The sequence below is a fragment of the Petaurus breviceps genome, unplaced genomic scaffold, assembly GCF_028583685.1.
Source record: "Petaurus breviceps papuanus isolate PSGF00001 unplaced genomic scaffold, PetGlider_PUasm1.0 90721, whole genome shotgun sequence".
NCBI lineage: Eukaryota > Metazoa > Chordata > Mammalia > Diprotodontia > Petauridae > Petaurus > Petaurus breviceps.
The window spans coordinates 6,517,675-6,531,594 of NW_027187322.1; the positions used below are offsets into that span (position 1 = coordinate 6,517,675).

At 48.6% G+C, this 13,920-nt stretch overlaps 1 protein-coding gene across 3 annotated transcripts in view; it reads left to right on the forward strand.

Moving 5' to 3' along the window:
- Positions 1-885: 885 nt before the first annotated feature.
- PPFIA1 (PTPRF interacting protein alpha 1) overlaps positions 886-13,920 on the forward strand; it is a 92,851-nt gene continuing 79,816 nt past the window's right edge. For 2 of the 3 annotated variants that reach the window (XM_069066544.1, XM_069066545.1), the window contains exons 1-2: positions 887-988; positions 1,322-1,579. In XM_069066544.1, the coding sequence (XP_068922645.1) occupies positions 1,322-1,579 (258 nt within the window). In that variant the 5' untranslated portion in view covers positions 887-988. Of the gene's footprint in view, positions 989-1,321; positions 1,580-13,920 lie in introns of all 3 variants that reach the window. The other variant, XM_069066546.1, reaches the window with a different exon arrangement.

The window sequence follows — 13,920 nt, forward strand, 5'->3', positions numbered from 1 at the left end:
CCCTCCTCCTCCTCCTCCTCCCTCCTTTGGTCCTTTTTCCTCTTTCTTCCTCTTTTCTGCCTTTCTCCCTCTCCTTGTCTCCCGCTTTGCGTCTCTCTTCCTTCTCTTTTTCTATCCCTTTCCTTCTCTCGCTCTCATTTTCTCCATATTTCTTTTTCTTATTCTCTCAAATTCTTTCTTTGCCTCTTTCACTCTTCCCGGTCTCCATCTGGCTCTTTCCCCCTCCCCCGAGAGCGGCCGTGGGCTTGTTGGCGCACGCGCACATCAGCAGACGCCCCAGGAATCTCGGTTCCCCTGGGCAGAACCGGCAGCAGTCGTTCCGCGCAGGCGTTATAGTCCGGGTGTCCCAGAACCTCCTTCTCCCTCTTCTCCTTTCCCTAAGCAAGCGTGAGTCGTTTGGCGCACGCGCACATCTCCTATCCCGGCATCCCTTGGGGCCGGTTAGAGGATCGTGGACGTGAATCTTCCTTCCTCTGCAGGCCCAGAGTACACCCGGGTCGCTCCGCGCATGCGTACATCCTCGGGAGCTTCGAGCTCCTCCTTTTGATCTCCCGGGGAGCCGAGGAGAGGCGCGCACGTCGGCGCGCGCACGCAAACCCACGTCGGCACGCAGCCGCGGACGGGCGCGCGCTGACGCAGAGGCGCTGACGCCAGGACGTCGCCGCCGCCGCCGCGGATGACGCGCGGATGACGCGGATGACGCGCGTCCCGGCCCGGCCCGGCCCGCTCCCGCCGCTCCTCCTCCTCAGCCGCCGCCGCCGCCGCCGCCTCCTCGTCGCCGCTCCTGGGTCCGGCCGCGGCGGGCAGGCGGGCAGGCGGGCAGGGGGACAGGCGGGCGGGCGGGCCGGCCTGCCTCGGGGGTCGGGGCAGCGGGCCCGGGCCCCGACCTGGCCGCGAGCCTCCTCCTCCTCCTCAGCCCGTGCGGCCTCGGCTCCCCTCGGGGGGGGCTCCGCCTGGGCGCCGGCGCCGGCTCGGGCCCTGAGCCAAGGTGAGTGACGGGCGGCGGCGGCGGCGGCGGCGGGGAGGGGGCGCCCCGGACCCGGCTCGGCACGGAGCCTCGCGTCCTTCGGGGGAAGCTGAGGAGGCCCGCCGCGCTGGGCCCCGTCCGTTCTCGTGACTTGCCCAAGGTCGCACGGCCGGCCTTTGGGTGGTGGGTTTGAGCTCAGGACCTCCTGCCCCCGCCGCGCCGCCTCCCAATGCCAGGGCAGTTTGGTGGGCTTCTGAGACCAGGAGTGGTGAGGGAGCCCCCCACGCCCGACTCTGGCCTCGGCCCCTTCTTGACGCGGGTGGGTGACCAGCCGTGACCCGGCTTCTGTTGCAGATGATGTGCGAGGTGATGCCGACCATCAGTGAGGCGGAGGGCGCCCCCGGGGCGGGCCCAGGCGCGGGGTCTCCCCTGCAGCCAGACGCCGACTCCCACTTTGAGCAGCTGATGGTCTCCATGCTGGAAGAGAGAGACCGCCTGCTGGACACGCTCCGAGAGACCCAGGAGGCGCTGGCCCTGAGCCAGGGGAAGCTGCACGAGGTGGGCCACGAGCGAGACTCGCTGCAGAGGCAGCTCAGCACGGCGCTGCCGCAGGTACGTGCGTGACCGGGCCAGAGGGTGCAGGAGGGAGATCCTAAAGCTTCGTGACTGGTCTCAGGACACGCGATGTTCCCGTGGTGATGGCCATCACAGAATGGCTAGAAAAAGGCCTCATGGGTGTGACTGAGTGCGTGGGGAGCAGACGTGCAGGTGCTCTGGTTCAGCGGCTAGTCCAGGAAGGTCTGCGCCCAGATCTAACCTCGGATGCTCATTAGCCGCCTGACCCTGGCCATTTGTCAAGGCCTGCCCGTCTCTGGAGCGCACCCCCCTCTTTCCTGGCCCTCCCCCCCTCCTCCCCCATCACCGTAGCTAGCTATGCCGCAATGCACCCTCCACTCAGCCACCACAGGGATGTCCCCAAACCCAGGGCCAGCCGTCTCACTCCCATACTCCATTCGCTCCAGTGGTTGCCATTCAGAGCCCTTTATGGCCCAGCCCCCTTCCCTCCGGTACTCTGGTCCGGTGACACTGGCCTCCTGGCTGCTCCAAGCACAAGGCCCTCCATCAGCTCTGGGAGTCCATTCCCTCTGACTCTCATCCCTGGAATCCTCTCCCTCCATCCCACCTCCTGACCTTCCTGGCTTCCTTTAAGTCCCAAGGAAAAGCCTGCCTTTTCCTGGAAGTCTTCTCTAAGCCCTCTTAATTCTGGTGTGAAGATCAAATGAGATAATATCTGTAGAGTGTTTCCCCTTGTGCTGCGCACATAGTAAATGCTACAGAACATATCAGAGGAGGAGGAGGTATGTGCTCACAGAATGCACGTGTGCGGGGAGGATGGGGTGCAGGACATGGTGCTGATCATGGAGAGAGGAGCCTTCCTTGGGGACGGTGCCTGTGCTGCATTAGCTTCACTTCTGCAAACCAGCTTGAACTTGATTGTGGAATTTTTTTTTCCTTGTGAGAAGGTATCTCTAGTTTCCTCATGAAAGATAATCTGAAAATGAGTATTTACTTAACAGAAATGTGCATTTTGTAGTCATCTCAGCTGGGACATCTCTTTTCTCTTCCTGGGGATGAAAGACTGTAGGGGATCCTTGAGGGAAATTGGGCTTGGAGACTAGAAATGCAAAAGTGTAAGCTACTGTCTTTCCTTTTGTACTTAATCTGGCATATTTGGGTCAGTGTTTCAGGGCCTTCAATATTGAATAATGACATGACCATCTAGAGGGGCAGGAAAAGTTACAGCTGCACCTCAGGGCACAAATGGATTCTAACCCAGTGCATGTGTCAGGCTGCATGAACATGGGCCCCTAACATCATCTCATGAACTTTGGTCTCCTTGTCTGTAAAGGAAAGGTTTGGCAGTAGGATGAATTTACGGGGCTCTTGGCTGTTCTCTTCTTTGCCTCTGAGATGGACATGTGGTGCGAGGGGAACAACGTAGGTGGTTCTCCTTGGGATGGGCCATCTTACTTAGGATGGATCTAGGTAAACGTCCTCTTATGTAGTTTTGATAGTGATTAAGCAGTGAATTCTTGCTATCCTTTAATGCATTTAGTTACTTCTGAGAAACCAAACATTGTAATTTTATGTTAGTGCTATATCCTTTATTTAGGGTGGATAATAAGAGTATTTAAAGATAAGATTTTATGTTTTCTGTTAAAATCTCATTCATATAAAGCTTGAGCATATGTAGTCACTCACATCCCATTACACCACCTTGGCCAAGTCTTTGGTTGTACTCACTTATGCCCACTATTGCTCAAGATAAATGGTTTGCCACATAGCTTGGTTGTTGTAATGCCTCATTGTAGCCTGTCTTAGTGGATACATTGCTGGGTTTGGAATCAGGAAGACTTGAATTCAAAGGCTGCTTCTGACGTTAGCTGTGTGACCCTGGACGAAACTCTTAACTTGGAGCTGATGGAATCAGTCACTTCTCTCTTGTGATTAGACTTCTTAAAAGCAAGAGATTTTTGGAAAAATCAGAATGAACACGTTCTTAGTTGGCAAGGGACTCAGCATTTTATGTACCTTATGAATCCAGAATGGGCATGTGGCTGAGTGCCACAGTATCAGCATCATGGGGAGCAGCTGGGGCTCTAGTGGATACAGCTTGACTTGCAGTCAGGGAGGGCTGAGTGTGAGTTCTGCCTCTCACCCTTCTTGACTGGATGATCCTGGGTCAGTCATATAGAGATTTCTCCTTGCAAAATAGAGACAGGAACTTTAAAGCTCCTCACCATCCCTGTTGGAGAAGTTGGTGAGTAAAGCAGGGCATGGTTCTGGAGGAGCCAGGAAGCGATGAGGTGTGGCATTTGAGACTGGGGTGGGGGTGGGGGGGCTTGGCCCCTGCTAGGTGCCTAATAAGCATTGATTGATCGACAGACCCACTTTTGTTTTCTGTACCATATGCCCCTTTCCATCCCCCCCCCCCATTCTCGCCTCTTTTGCACCAGTCTTACAGGAAGACGAGGCCCTTTTTAGCCAGGGCCAACAGCATTTTTGCCCTTAAATGAGATGGCAGTCAGCTGCTGTTTCCTTCAGGAGCCTGTCCTTTCTGTTGCTTCTTTCTTCTCATCTTCATTCTCTCCTTCCTTTGCTTAAGAACATTCTAATTCCTATCTTTAAGAAACCTTCACTTGTCACTTCTGTTTCCTCTTGCTTCTGTTCTAGCTGATATTTTTTTCCCTCTATTTCAAAGCCAACTCTTGGGAAAAAAAACTATTTAACTGACTTTTCCTCACCCCCTGCTGACTTCTGGACTTCACTACTCAGCCAAACTGTCCCCTCCTGGCTTACCATTGATCTTGTCATTTTTAAATTGGATGAACGGTGTTTTCTTAATTTGATCTCTGTGGTTTGTGACACTGTCACCACTGTCCCCTCCTGGATGTTTCTTCTCTTTTCTGCTCCCTGGGCACTCCGACTTCTGCCATTATTACTCCTCTGTCTTTTTCTCCTTGGTTGAGTCATTGCCACTAATGTCCCACTGATCTTGGGCAGTTTCTTCTCTCTTTTCCTCAACCTCTTTTTCCCCCCCTCTGCTCTTTATTAAATCATTCTGCAAGTGTTTATCATGTACATATGTCAGGCACTGTGCCGGCCATGAGGGATACACATAGAAAAGTGAGACAATCCCTGTCTGCTTTTAAAGGGCAGTCTTCTAATACATTTTAAAGGGCTTTTTTTTTTTTTTTACTAACTTTTCTTTTTATATCACTTTAATTTCTGAATATATTTTTCATTATCTCTTCTCTATTGAACTATTTATTCCTTGTAACAATAGTGATGGGTGAAATCTGAAATGACTGGGAATTCAGACTGAGGTTCAAGCTTCCGAGCCTGTCCATTTATTCAGCAGTGCATGCCAGTTGCATAACAGATCCCGGGACCAGGTGTCCTCAGCTTGGCACTGGACCCTGAATGCAGGTAGAAACAGATTTTTTTTGCCTTAAGGAAACAATGAACAGGATATAAGCCAGGATGCAAGATTAGGTAATCTGATTTCTAATTGGAGGAAAGATTGAGGGCTTTCCAAGTTGGGAGAGGGGCAGCAAACAGGTGTAGTTCCCTGAAATCAGAAGAAGAGGGGGCCCACTCTCCCAAGAGTCTGCATTCAGTCTAAAGAACAAGGATCAGTACCTGACGGGGCAGTATTGGGCCAGTTTTCAGATAAGACATGTGGATGGCTCGAGATGTGTGATTGTGAGGAAACTTGCGTCACTCTGCAGATTCAGCTGAGCTTCTGGTCTTGAGGTGAGGGCCTCTAAGCCGCAGGTAGAGATGGTCCGGCTTCCCAGCCATGCAGGGCTAAGTTCAAACAGTGCAGTAAAGTTTTCTTACAAGACAGAAATTGGGCCAGAGCCATAATTGGCTAGAAAGGGAACTGAGCTAAATTCAGAATCGAGTCACAAGATATGTGGCTCACACAATTCTTCCGATTCCATCACAGTAAAAAAAGAGGGTGGGAAAGCAGGGCAGTTCAGCCCAGCAGCACGTGAGCTGAGGGCACTGGCGCCTGTAACACTCTCCAGGGCCGCGACCAAGGTGCGTCTCCTGGGCTTGCGCACAAGTTCCTCTTTGGGTGTTTTTTCCATTTTGCCTGCTTGTCTCGTGTACTCCTCCATCATCTCATATGAACCCTCATATTTGGTGGTGTTCTTTTGAACACATTCTTGCCCACTGCATTTGTTTGCTGTAGTGTTTAGCTGTGCCCCACTTGATGCCCATATGCTTCGTTGCTTCCTCTCCGCTACTACAAAAAAGGGCTGTGATGAATAGTTTGGTGTCTATTAATTGGTTTAATTTTTACTTTCTTGGAGTATATGTCTACCAGTGGGATCACTGGTCAAAGGGCATGAATATTTTTTTCCCTTTTATAAGCAGAATTCCACGCTCCTTTCCAGAATGGTTGGACCGAGGGGTACTTGGAGTCTACCAAGTAATAGGCCTTGTCTGTCGTACATCCAGCATGTATATCAAAGAGAGAGTGAGATTGGCCTGGGGTATAATGGGAAGGAGAGGGAGGCTTGAAGCTGAGTTGAGGTTTGAAGGGATCTGGAAGAGGGAGAGCATTTGAGGCATGGGGGACAGCATCTCCTTATAGAAGGAGCAGCAGAGAGGCCGGGATGGCAGGCACCAGGGTGGGTGAGGCCCAGTACTTTGTGCTCAGCAAAGAAAGCTAGGCTGGAGCCAGATAGGGAGGGGCTTTTAATGACAGACAGGAGTTTGTATTGTCCTAGAACCAGGAGGGAGTCACTCAAGCTGGGAGGTGATAGGTCAGTCCTAGCCTTTGCTTGTGTCACCTTGTCAGCTGCCTGATGGATGCAGGGCAGGCAGTTAGGGAGGTATTGCAGTAGTAACCCAGATGAGAGAGATAATGGGTGTCTAGACTGGGGGACTTTGGGGGGCTGATGGAGAAAAGCAGGACGGAGGTAAGAGACAGTAAAAAGGTCAGCCAGACGTGGGTAGGGAGGGGCAAGAAAGATCAGAGTCAGGAGTGACTCCTCGCCGGCCTGCCATTGGAAGACCAGCATTGCTCTTCACAAAAATAGGGGAATTAGGAAGAGGGTTTGTCTAGGACATGTTGAGGTGGGAGGCCCATTGGCCATTTAGGTGAAGGCTAGCTGGTAGGTGGGGAGTGGTGTGCCTGTAGCCAAGGAGAGAGGGGAGAGGAGTGGATGTCGGTTTGAAGGTCATATGCATTGCAGTCATGGTGAATAAGAAAGAGAGAGAGAGGACAGTGTCATTGGAGAGGAGATGGCCTGGGAGAAAGCCTTGGTGTGCACCCTTTTGGAGGGGGAGCTCATGCTTGCTGCAGAGGAGCTGGGAGGAATGGCCTACTAGCAAAGACAGGGACGAAAACTGAGGGGAGAGAATGGATTGAGAAGGGAGTGGTCAGCAGTGTCAGAGGCTGTAGAGAGGTCAGAAAGGAGGGATCACGGGAGTGAACCAAGGCCCAAAGAGAAGAAAGTGGGCGGCGGTGAGCGGCCTGCTGTGTGCTGCCCCCTTGGCGCACTCCAGCCGGATCAGCTTTGGCTCTGGTTCCCATCCCGCCTCCATTTCTGCCTGCACAGATTGTCCCTTCCTCCTAGAATGTGCTTCCTCCAGAGCACAGCTCCAACCCCATCGCTAACCCATTGCTGCGTTCCTCCCATTTTTGTTACTGTATGTGTGTGTGCACGTGTTGTCTCTCTGTCTCCTTCCTGCCGTAGACGGGCTAGCTAGCCTGGGCTGAGGTGCTGCTTTGCCTAGACAGCTTTTTCTAGGATTTTAGCTGTGAGAGGGAGGGAAAGTAGAAGCTGCTACCTGGAGGGATGGGTAGGGCCAAGTGCGTTCTCTTTTGGGATGGTGGAGATTCTTTTGACCTCCAGCCTCTTCTATTCATTGCTTTTAATTCTGTTCTCAGGGCGAGCACGGATCTGAGCGATCTTTCTTCTGAGCAACAGCTCTTCAGATACTGTTACATCCAGGCTCATTCCCTCACCCTTCCTTCCCTTTTTCTTTTCTGGGCTAAATCTCTGGCGTTCTTTCTGAAGATCCTCGTTGGGCATGGTCTCAAGTTGGCCCTCCAGTTTGTCATTGTTCTTAAAATGTGATGCCCACTCAGAACACAGTACTCCCGATGAAACCTGACCAAGACAACTTAGTGTCACAATCAGCAGATTGTCATTCAGCCATTTCAGTCATGTCTGATTCTTTGTGACCCCTTTCTGGGTTTTCTTGGCAGAGATACTGGAGTGGTTTGTCACCAGCTCATTTTCCAAATGAGGAAATGGAGGCAAGCGGGGTGAAGTGACTTGCCCAGAATCCCACAGCTGCTCAGTGTCTGAGGCTAGACCTGAACTTGGGAAGATGAGTCTTCCTGACTCTAGGCCTGGTGCTGTATCCACTGCACCACCCAGCTGTCCCTGATTCTGGACACAACCTTTTTTTAAAGCCTGTGAACAAATTCATTTTTTTTTTTTTTACTAGCATCACTCCTTAACTAACTGAGCTTGCAGCCTCCTGGTAGCTCATTTGTTTATGATACTTACCAACAATTGCTCTCATCTTAAAGATGTGCAAACTGTACTTTAGGGAAAAATGCAGTTCAGATTGAACATGAATCTCCCGCCTCAGCATCCTTGCTGTATCTTGGCATAAACTTAGTTGTGCCGCTAGCCTAAGTTAGAAGACAACCACAAGCTGCCAACCTGGAAAACAGACACATCTTTCTCTACCCTGTTTACAGAGGCAGACGTTGGCCCTGAAAGAGAAGTCTGTGAGCGACCTTTGGGAGCGTCATAGCTTCCACGCCATGGCCGAGAGGCACGGCTGGGGCCAGTGTCCATTGTGCTGTCCCCAGTGGCAGGGGGGCCTCAGGAGATGGCCTAGCAGAGCCTTCAAGAGCGGCCCGATTCTTCCTCCTCCCTGCCTCAGGCTTCTCTCGAAGAGATCCTTACTGGGAGAAAGGGATCTCACAGGTCAACTCAAAACAGAGCTCCTCATGATGTACTCTTCTCCCAGAGAGTGAGTAAATGAAGTGTAATGATCAGGGACACTCCGATAGTGCCCGCTGTGTGCCAGGCACTTTGAAGCTGTGTCATTTTATTCTCACAGCAGACCTGGGAGGGAGGTGCTGTGCTTTTCTCCATTTTACTGATGGTGAAACCGAGGCAGACAGGTTTAAGTGTCTTGCCCATGGTCACCTACATGTCTTCCACACCACAGGCCTGGGGCTCTTTCCTGTGCTTCACTGAGTTGCAGTTCTTTTTCCTTTCCCAGATGAGTCGCCTTATTGGTCTCGGGTTACACTGCTAATCAGTGACAGAGTTGGGAATCTTATCAGGATCTGGTGACTCCTCCTCATCTGGTGATCTTTCCACAACATCGGGACAGGCTCCCCCAGCCAGAAGCAACAGTCACTGACTCTTGTAGCTTCTGGTTTCCCAGCTATGAGGCCTCATAGCAGTGCTGGTTTCTGTCCCTCCTAGGATCACAGGTAGAGTTGGAAGGGTCAAAGAGGCCATTTGAGGCCCACCTTTTCATATTTCAGATGAGGAAACTGAGGCCCAGAGAGGTGAAGCAACCTGCCCAGAGTTACTGAGAAGAAATCCTCCCAGTAGTAATAATATATGTGCTCTGATTCTTTCCACTGAGTCATTTTAATTTAAAATTGTGATTTATTTGATTTCTTGTCCTGTGACTGTGAGGGCTTTTACATGACAGGTTTTAATATGAAAATGATTGAGTTAAACGTAGGAGTCTCTGAAAGCTATACCCGCAGCCACAGTCCTTGGCTCTGCACAAAGCGCTCGGCTCCTTTTCTCAGTTTTCAGAAGTGGAAAATCGTCATATTTGGCCCATGAGGGAGATGGGCCTGTTCTGAAAATAGTCCTTCAAAGGGAAGAGCCCTGGCCATTTGCATTTTTTTTTTTTTGCCTTTTGGAGGGCAGTTGGGGTTCAGTAACTTGCCCAAGGTTACAGGCTAGGTTTTTTTTTGTATGTGTGTTAAGTGTCTGAGGCTGGATCTGAAGCCAGATCCTCCTGACTCTGGGGCTGGCGCTTAGCTCACTGCGCCACCTAGCCGCCCCGCCATTTGCATTTCTTGCAGTGTCCGGAAGTCTTGGACTGATCTCGTCTGTGGAGGACGTGTGATTTCTCCGTGTCCCTGCAGACGACACCTTTACATAAAACCCAAGGTGAAATTTGCATGATTTTAACATTATAGGATTCTGGCACATCTTTCTAAACTTTCTAAATTTGGGGGAGGCTGGGTGGTGCAGTGAATAGAGCACCGGCCCTGGAATCAGGAGGACCTGAGTTCAAATTCAGCCTCAGACACTTAACCCTTACTAGCCGTGTGACCTTGGGCAAGTCACTTAATACCAATTGCCCTGCCCTCCCCCCTTCCAAAAAAAAAAATAAACTTGCAAAAGCTTTGTAGATGTCCTGTAGTAGCAGTGTTACACCCAGATCAAACAGGGCCATTAGGCTGGCCACAAGCATCCCTTCCTGCACCTGCAGGATGGAGAAAACCTCTCACACTCTCACATTACCTATGTTCTGTTGGACTTGTATTTATTCTGTTAACTATTTCCCAATTACCTTTTCACCTGGTTTGGTAACAGTGCAGCTGAGGGTCTGACACTTTTGCCATTACAACATTTCTTGGGGACTTCAGGATTTCATTCTGTCTGTTTTTGGCATGGTGAAAAAACAAACCAAACATAAGAAATGTGTTTTATCTCAATCTGGGGTCCATGGACAGATATGGGGGGCTGTGAACTTGGAGGGGAGAAATGACAACTTAATTTTCCCCATCCTTTAACTGAGATTTACCATTTCCTTCAATTATAAATTAAACAATTCAACCAGTATTCCTAGAGGGGGTTTGTAGGTTTCACCAGAATGTGAGAGGGATCCCTGATTTAAGGAAGCTTGAGAAGCCCCAGTCTGAAGGGACAGGCTAGTAAGGAGCCCAGTACCCTGGATCCCATTCTATTTTGAGTGGGATTTTTTACAGGGAGGGGAAGAGGGAGACATACTGTGGGTTTTTTTTTTCTTTCAAGGAAATAGGCAGTTATAGCTGAGAGTAGCTCACTGGATAGTTTGTATGTTAATACTTCATATCAGATCTTATCTAATTGCATGTTTATGTTTGCTTTGTCCTTAAAATGGACATTTCATTACTTGGAGGCAACCATATTTTAAAATATCAAAATATATTCCCTCTTCACATGAATATATAGGAAGAAAGGATTCTTTCAGAATAATGTGTGTCAGTCATATCTCATTGTTTTGCATTTGTATCTGTTTTTGTGATTATTTTTTTCCAGTTGGATGTGACATGAAATTCATTCATTGATTCATCCTAATTCAAAGCAAGCATTTTTTATAGAAGATTTAATTAAAAAAAAAAAACACCTTATTGGTATCTCTTATTTTTATATTGCCTGCCTTTCCCAGGGTATCCCTTCCTCTATCCCCTTGCAGAAGACCATTTTTGATAATGCATAAAAAAAGGAAGTAAAAAAGCATGAGCCAAACTAACTAACTAGGTAAAAATCTGACATTAAGGAGCGGCTAGGTGGCGCAGTGAATAGAGGACCGGCCCTGGAGTCAGGAGGATCTGAGTTCAAATTCTGCCTCAGACGCTTAACACCCACTAGCCTGTGACCTTGGTCAAGTCACTTAATCCCAATTGCCCTGCCTTCCCCCTTCCAAATAGCAAAAAAAAAAAAAAATCTGACATTAAAAGCAGTGTTTTATACATGTAGTCCCCCAACTCTGCGAAGAACCACAAAGTGACTTTGACTTCTTACCTCTTAGCCTGGTCATTAGGATTTTACTGCATTCTGTTTTCTTGTTTTGTGGCGGTTCTTTCTATTTTCATTGTTGTGGCCGTTATGTAGATGGTACAGTGGATAGAGTGCCTGACCTAGACTTGGGAAGACTCAGCTTTATGATCACGTTCAAGTGTGGTCTTAGATGTTTACTACCCCTGAGCAAATCACTTTACCCTGTTTGCCTCAGTTTCCTCATTGGAGTAGGAAATGGCAAACTGTTCCAGTGTCTTTGCCAAGAAAACCACAGTCAGGGTCTTGAGGTGTAGGATGGGACTGACCGACAAGAGCCGTTGTGTGTGTTATTCTCCAGCTGGTGGTGACTTCACTGCATCAGCTCGTGTGAATCTTCTCATGCTTCTCTGTCCTGAGTATCTTCATCCTTTCTTAGAGTTCAGTGACGTTCCAGGACATTCCGGTACCACAGCCTGTTCATCTGTTCCCCATTTGGAGTTTTCCGGTTCTTTTGCTACTACAAAAGGCACTGCTATAAATAGTTTGGTGGGCATGGACATTTTATTCCTATTTTAACCTCATTCGAAAAGCTAATGTGATCCTAGGCCACCTCCCTTTGCCGATTGGCTAGACCCATGGGTGAGCAAGTCTTATGTTGTGAATGTTTGAACCAATCAAGCAGCGCTCTCTCGCACAATTCACGGGGTGGAATCTGAAGTGAGTAGGTCTGTAGAGCTGTCATTGGGGTGTTTCTCTGAGAGAGTCACCATTCTTGTTGCCATTTCTTTGAACTTCATGTGCAGAACCCAAGGGTGTTGCTTGAAAGATTTTGGTGCAGATGACCTGTTTGCCTCGTTAGAAGTTGGTTTGATTATTGGTGAAAGGAGAAAACTTTTTTTTTTCAGTTGTATCTTAAAACCTTTGGGTGGGAGGGATATTGGAGGTTTATGGGAAGTCCTGGTTTTTGGGAAGTTCTGTTTTTGGTTTTTTTTTCTATCTGTTGCTTTTGTGGCTGGCCCAGGCTACTGTTCTTAGGCTTTGATTCACTTGAATGATTAACTCTAGCATTAAAATGATTACATCCTCTATGGCAAGTGTTCAGAAGGGACAAAATTAGATCAGGGTTTGTTATCTAATTTAAACAGAGAGAAATCCCAGCTGCTGGTGCTAAGCGGGTTTTTCTTCTGTTGGCCTTATATAGATTAGCTCAGGATGGTTTTTTTCTTTTGAACAGTTTAGGCCAGATCCTCAAGAGACTGTCCAAATTCTTTTGTTCTAATGGAAACTTTTTTTTTTGCTTTTTGGAGGGCAGTTGGGGTTAAGTGACTTGCCCAAGGTCACACGGCTAGTTTTTGTGTTAAATGTCTGAGGCCGCATTTGTACTCAGGTTGTCCTGACTCCAGGGCCGGTGCTCTATTCACTGTGCCACCTAGCCACCCCCTAATGGAAACTTCTTACACAGAATATTGCTGGAAATACATTTTTGCTTAAAGATAAGATGTTTCTACTCCACTGATGCTTGTTGCAGTGATTATTTGTAGGGGGATTGTATGATGATTTTTTGCCATTCTTTTTGAACCAGTTTTATGTTACTTTATGAATGAATTTTCATGAGGTTCTTTACATAGTTAAACAGCAGGGCTGAAGAAAAAAAACCTTCTGGCCTGCTCTTTGTCAATGAAGAACTTTGTTTCCCTTTTGGGGACATATGGAGTGGGTGCTGGGGTCTTCCTGGGGATGCTTACCTTCTCAGCCCTGGTCTGCTTGGAATCCTCAAGTCCACATCAGAGGCCTTCTGGGATTTCTCCTCACTGTGACATTATCTGGATTTTGTATTCACTAATCATTCCCCCTCTGGGTTACAAACTCCCAGGCTAGGGCGGTTTCTTTTTTTGTCTTTGTACACCTGGGGCCTGGTACCTAGTTTCAGAAGTGTTCGTTGACTTCGTTGAAGAGGTTCATGATTTCATGGGTATGTGTACGTCTCCCAGATTTAGATCACAATCTCTGCCTTGGACTGTTTTTGTGGTTTGCTGTGTCAGTCATCTGGTGGCTACTGCTAGTGCTGCACTGGCCCTGTCTTTGCTTGGCTTCCCTTCAGATACACACATGGTTGGGCCAATGCAGTCTGGGCTGGACCTGCCAGAGCTTGTATCTACTGGACTGAATGTGTGGGAGCCCAGATTCACCTCCACACCATCTTGGAATTAGGGCAGTAGAACTTCCTTGGAGGATTCTGCAGCGCTGTTAGAACTTTTTTTTTTTTAACTGGAGTCAAAGTCTTTCCAAAGATGAAAACTACTTTAAACATTTCATATAATGATCCTTAGTGGGAACTGTTTTCAGCTGTTTTGGAAAGGATTTTGGATTATTGGATTATTTTCTTTTGAGGGGGAGTATTCAAAGTAGCCCCTGAAAATTCCTGTTCTGAAGACTTCTAACCTCTGCTTTCCATCTGTCTGGGTGTCTGTGTTGTGATCATTTCCCCAAAACCAAGCAGCAAAAGCTGGTGAACAGGGAAGGACAGCGAGCGCATTCATTGTGCGTCATGGGAAGCACATTTACCTTTAATGAGTTCATATTTTGTTTTAAACATATTTATTCACTTCC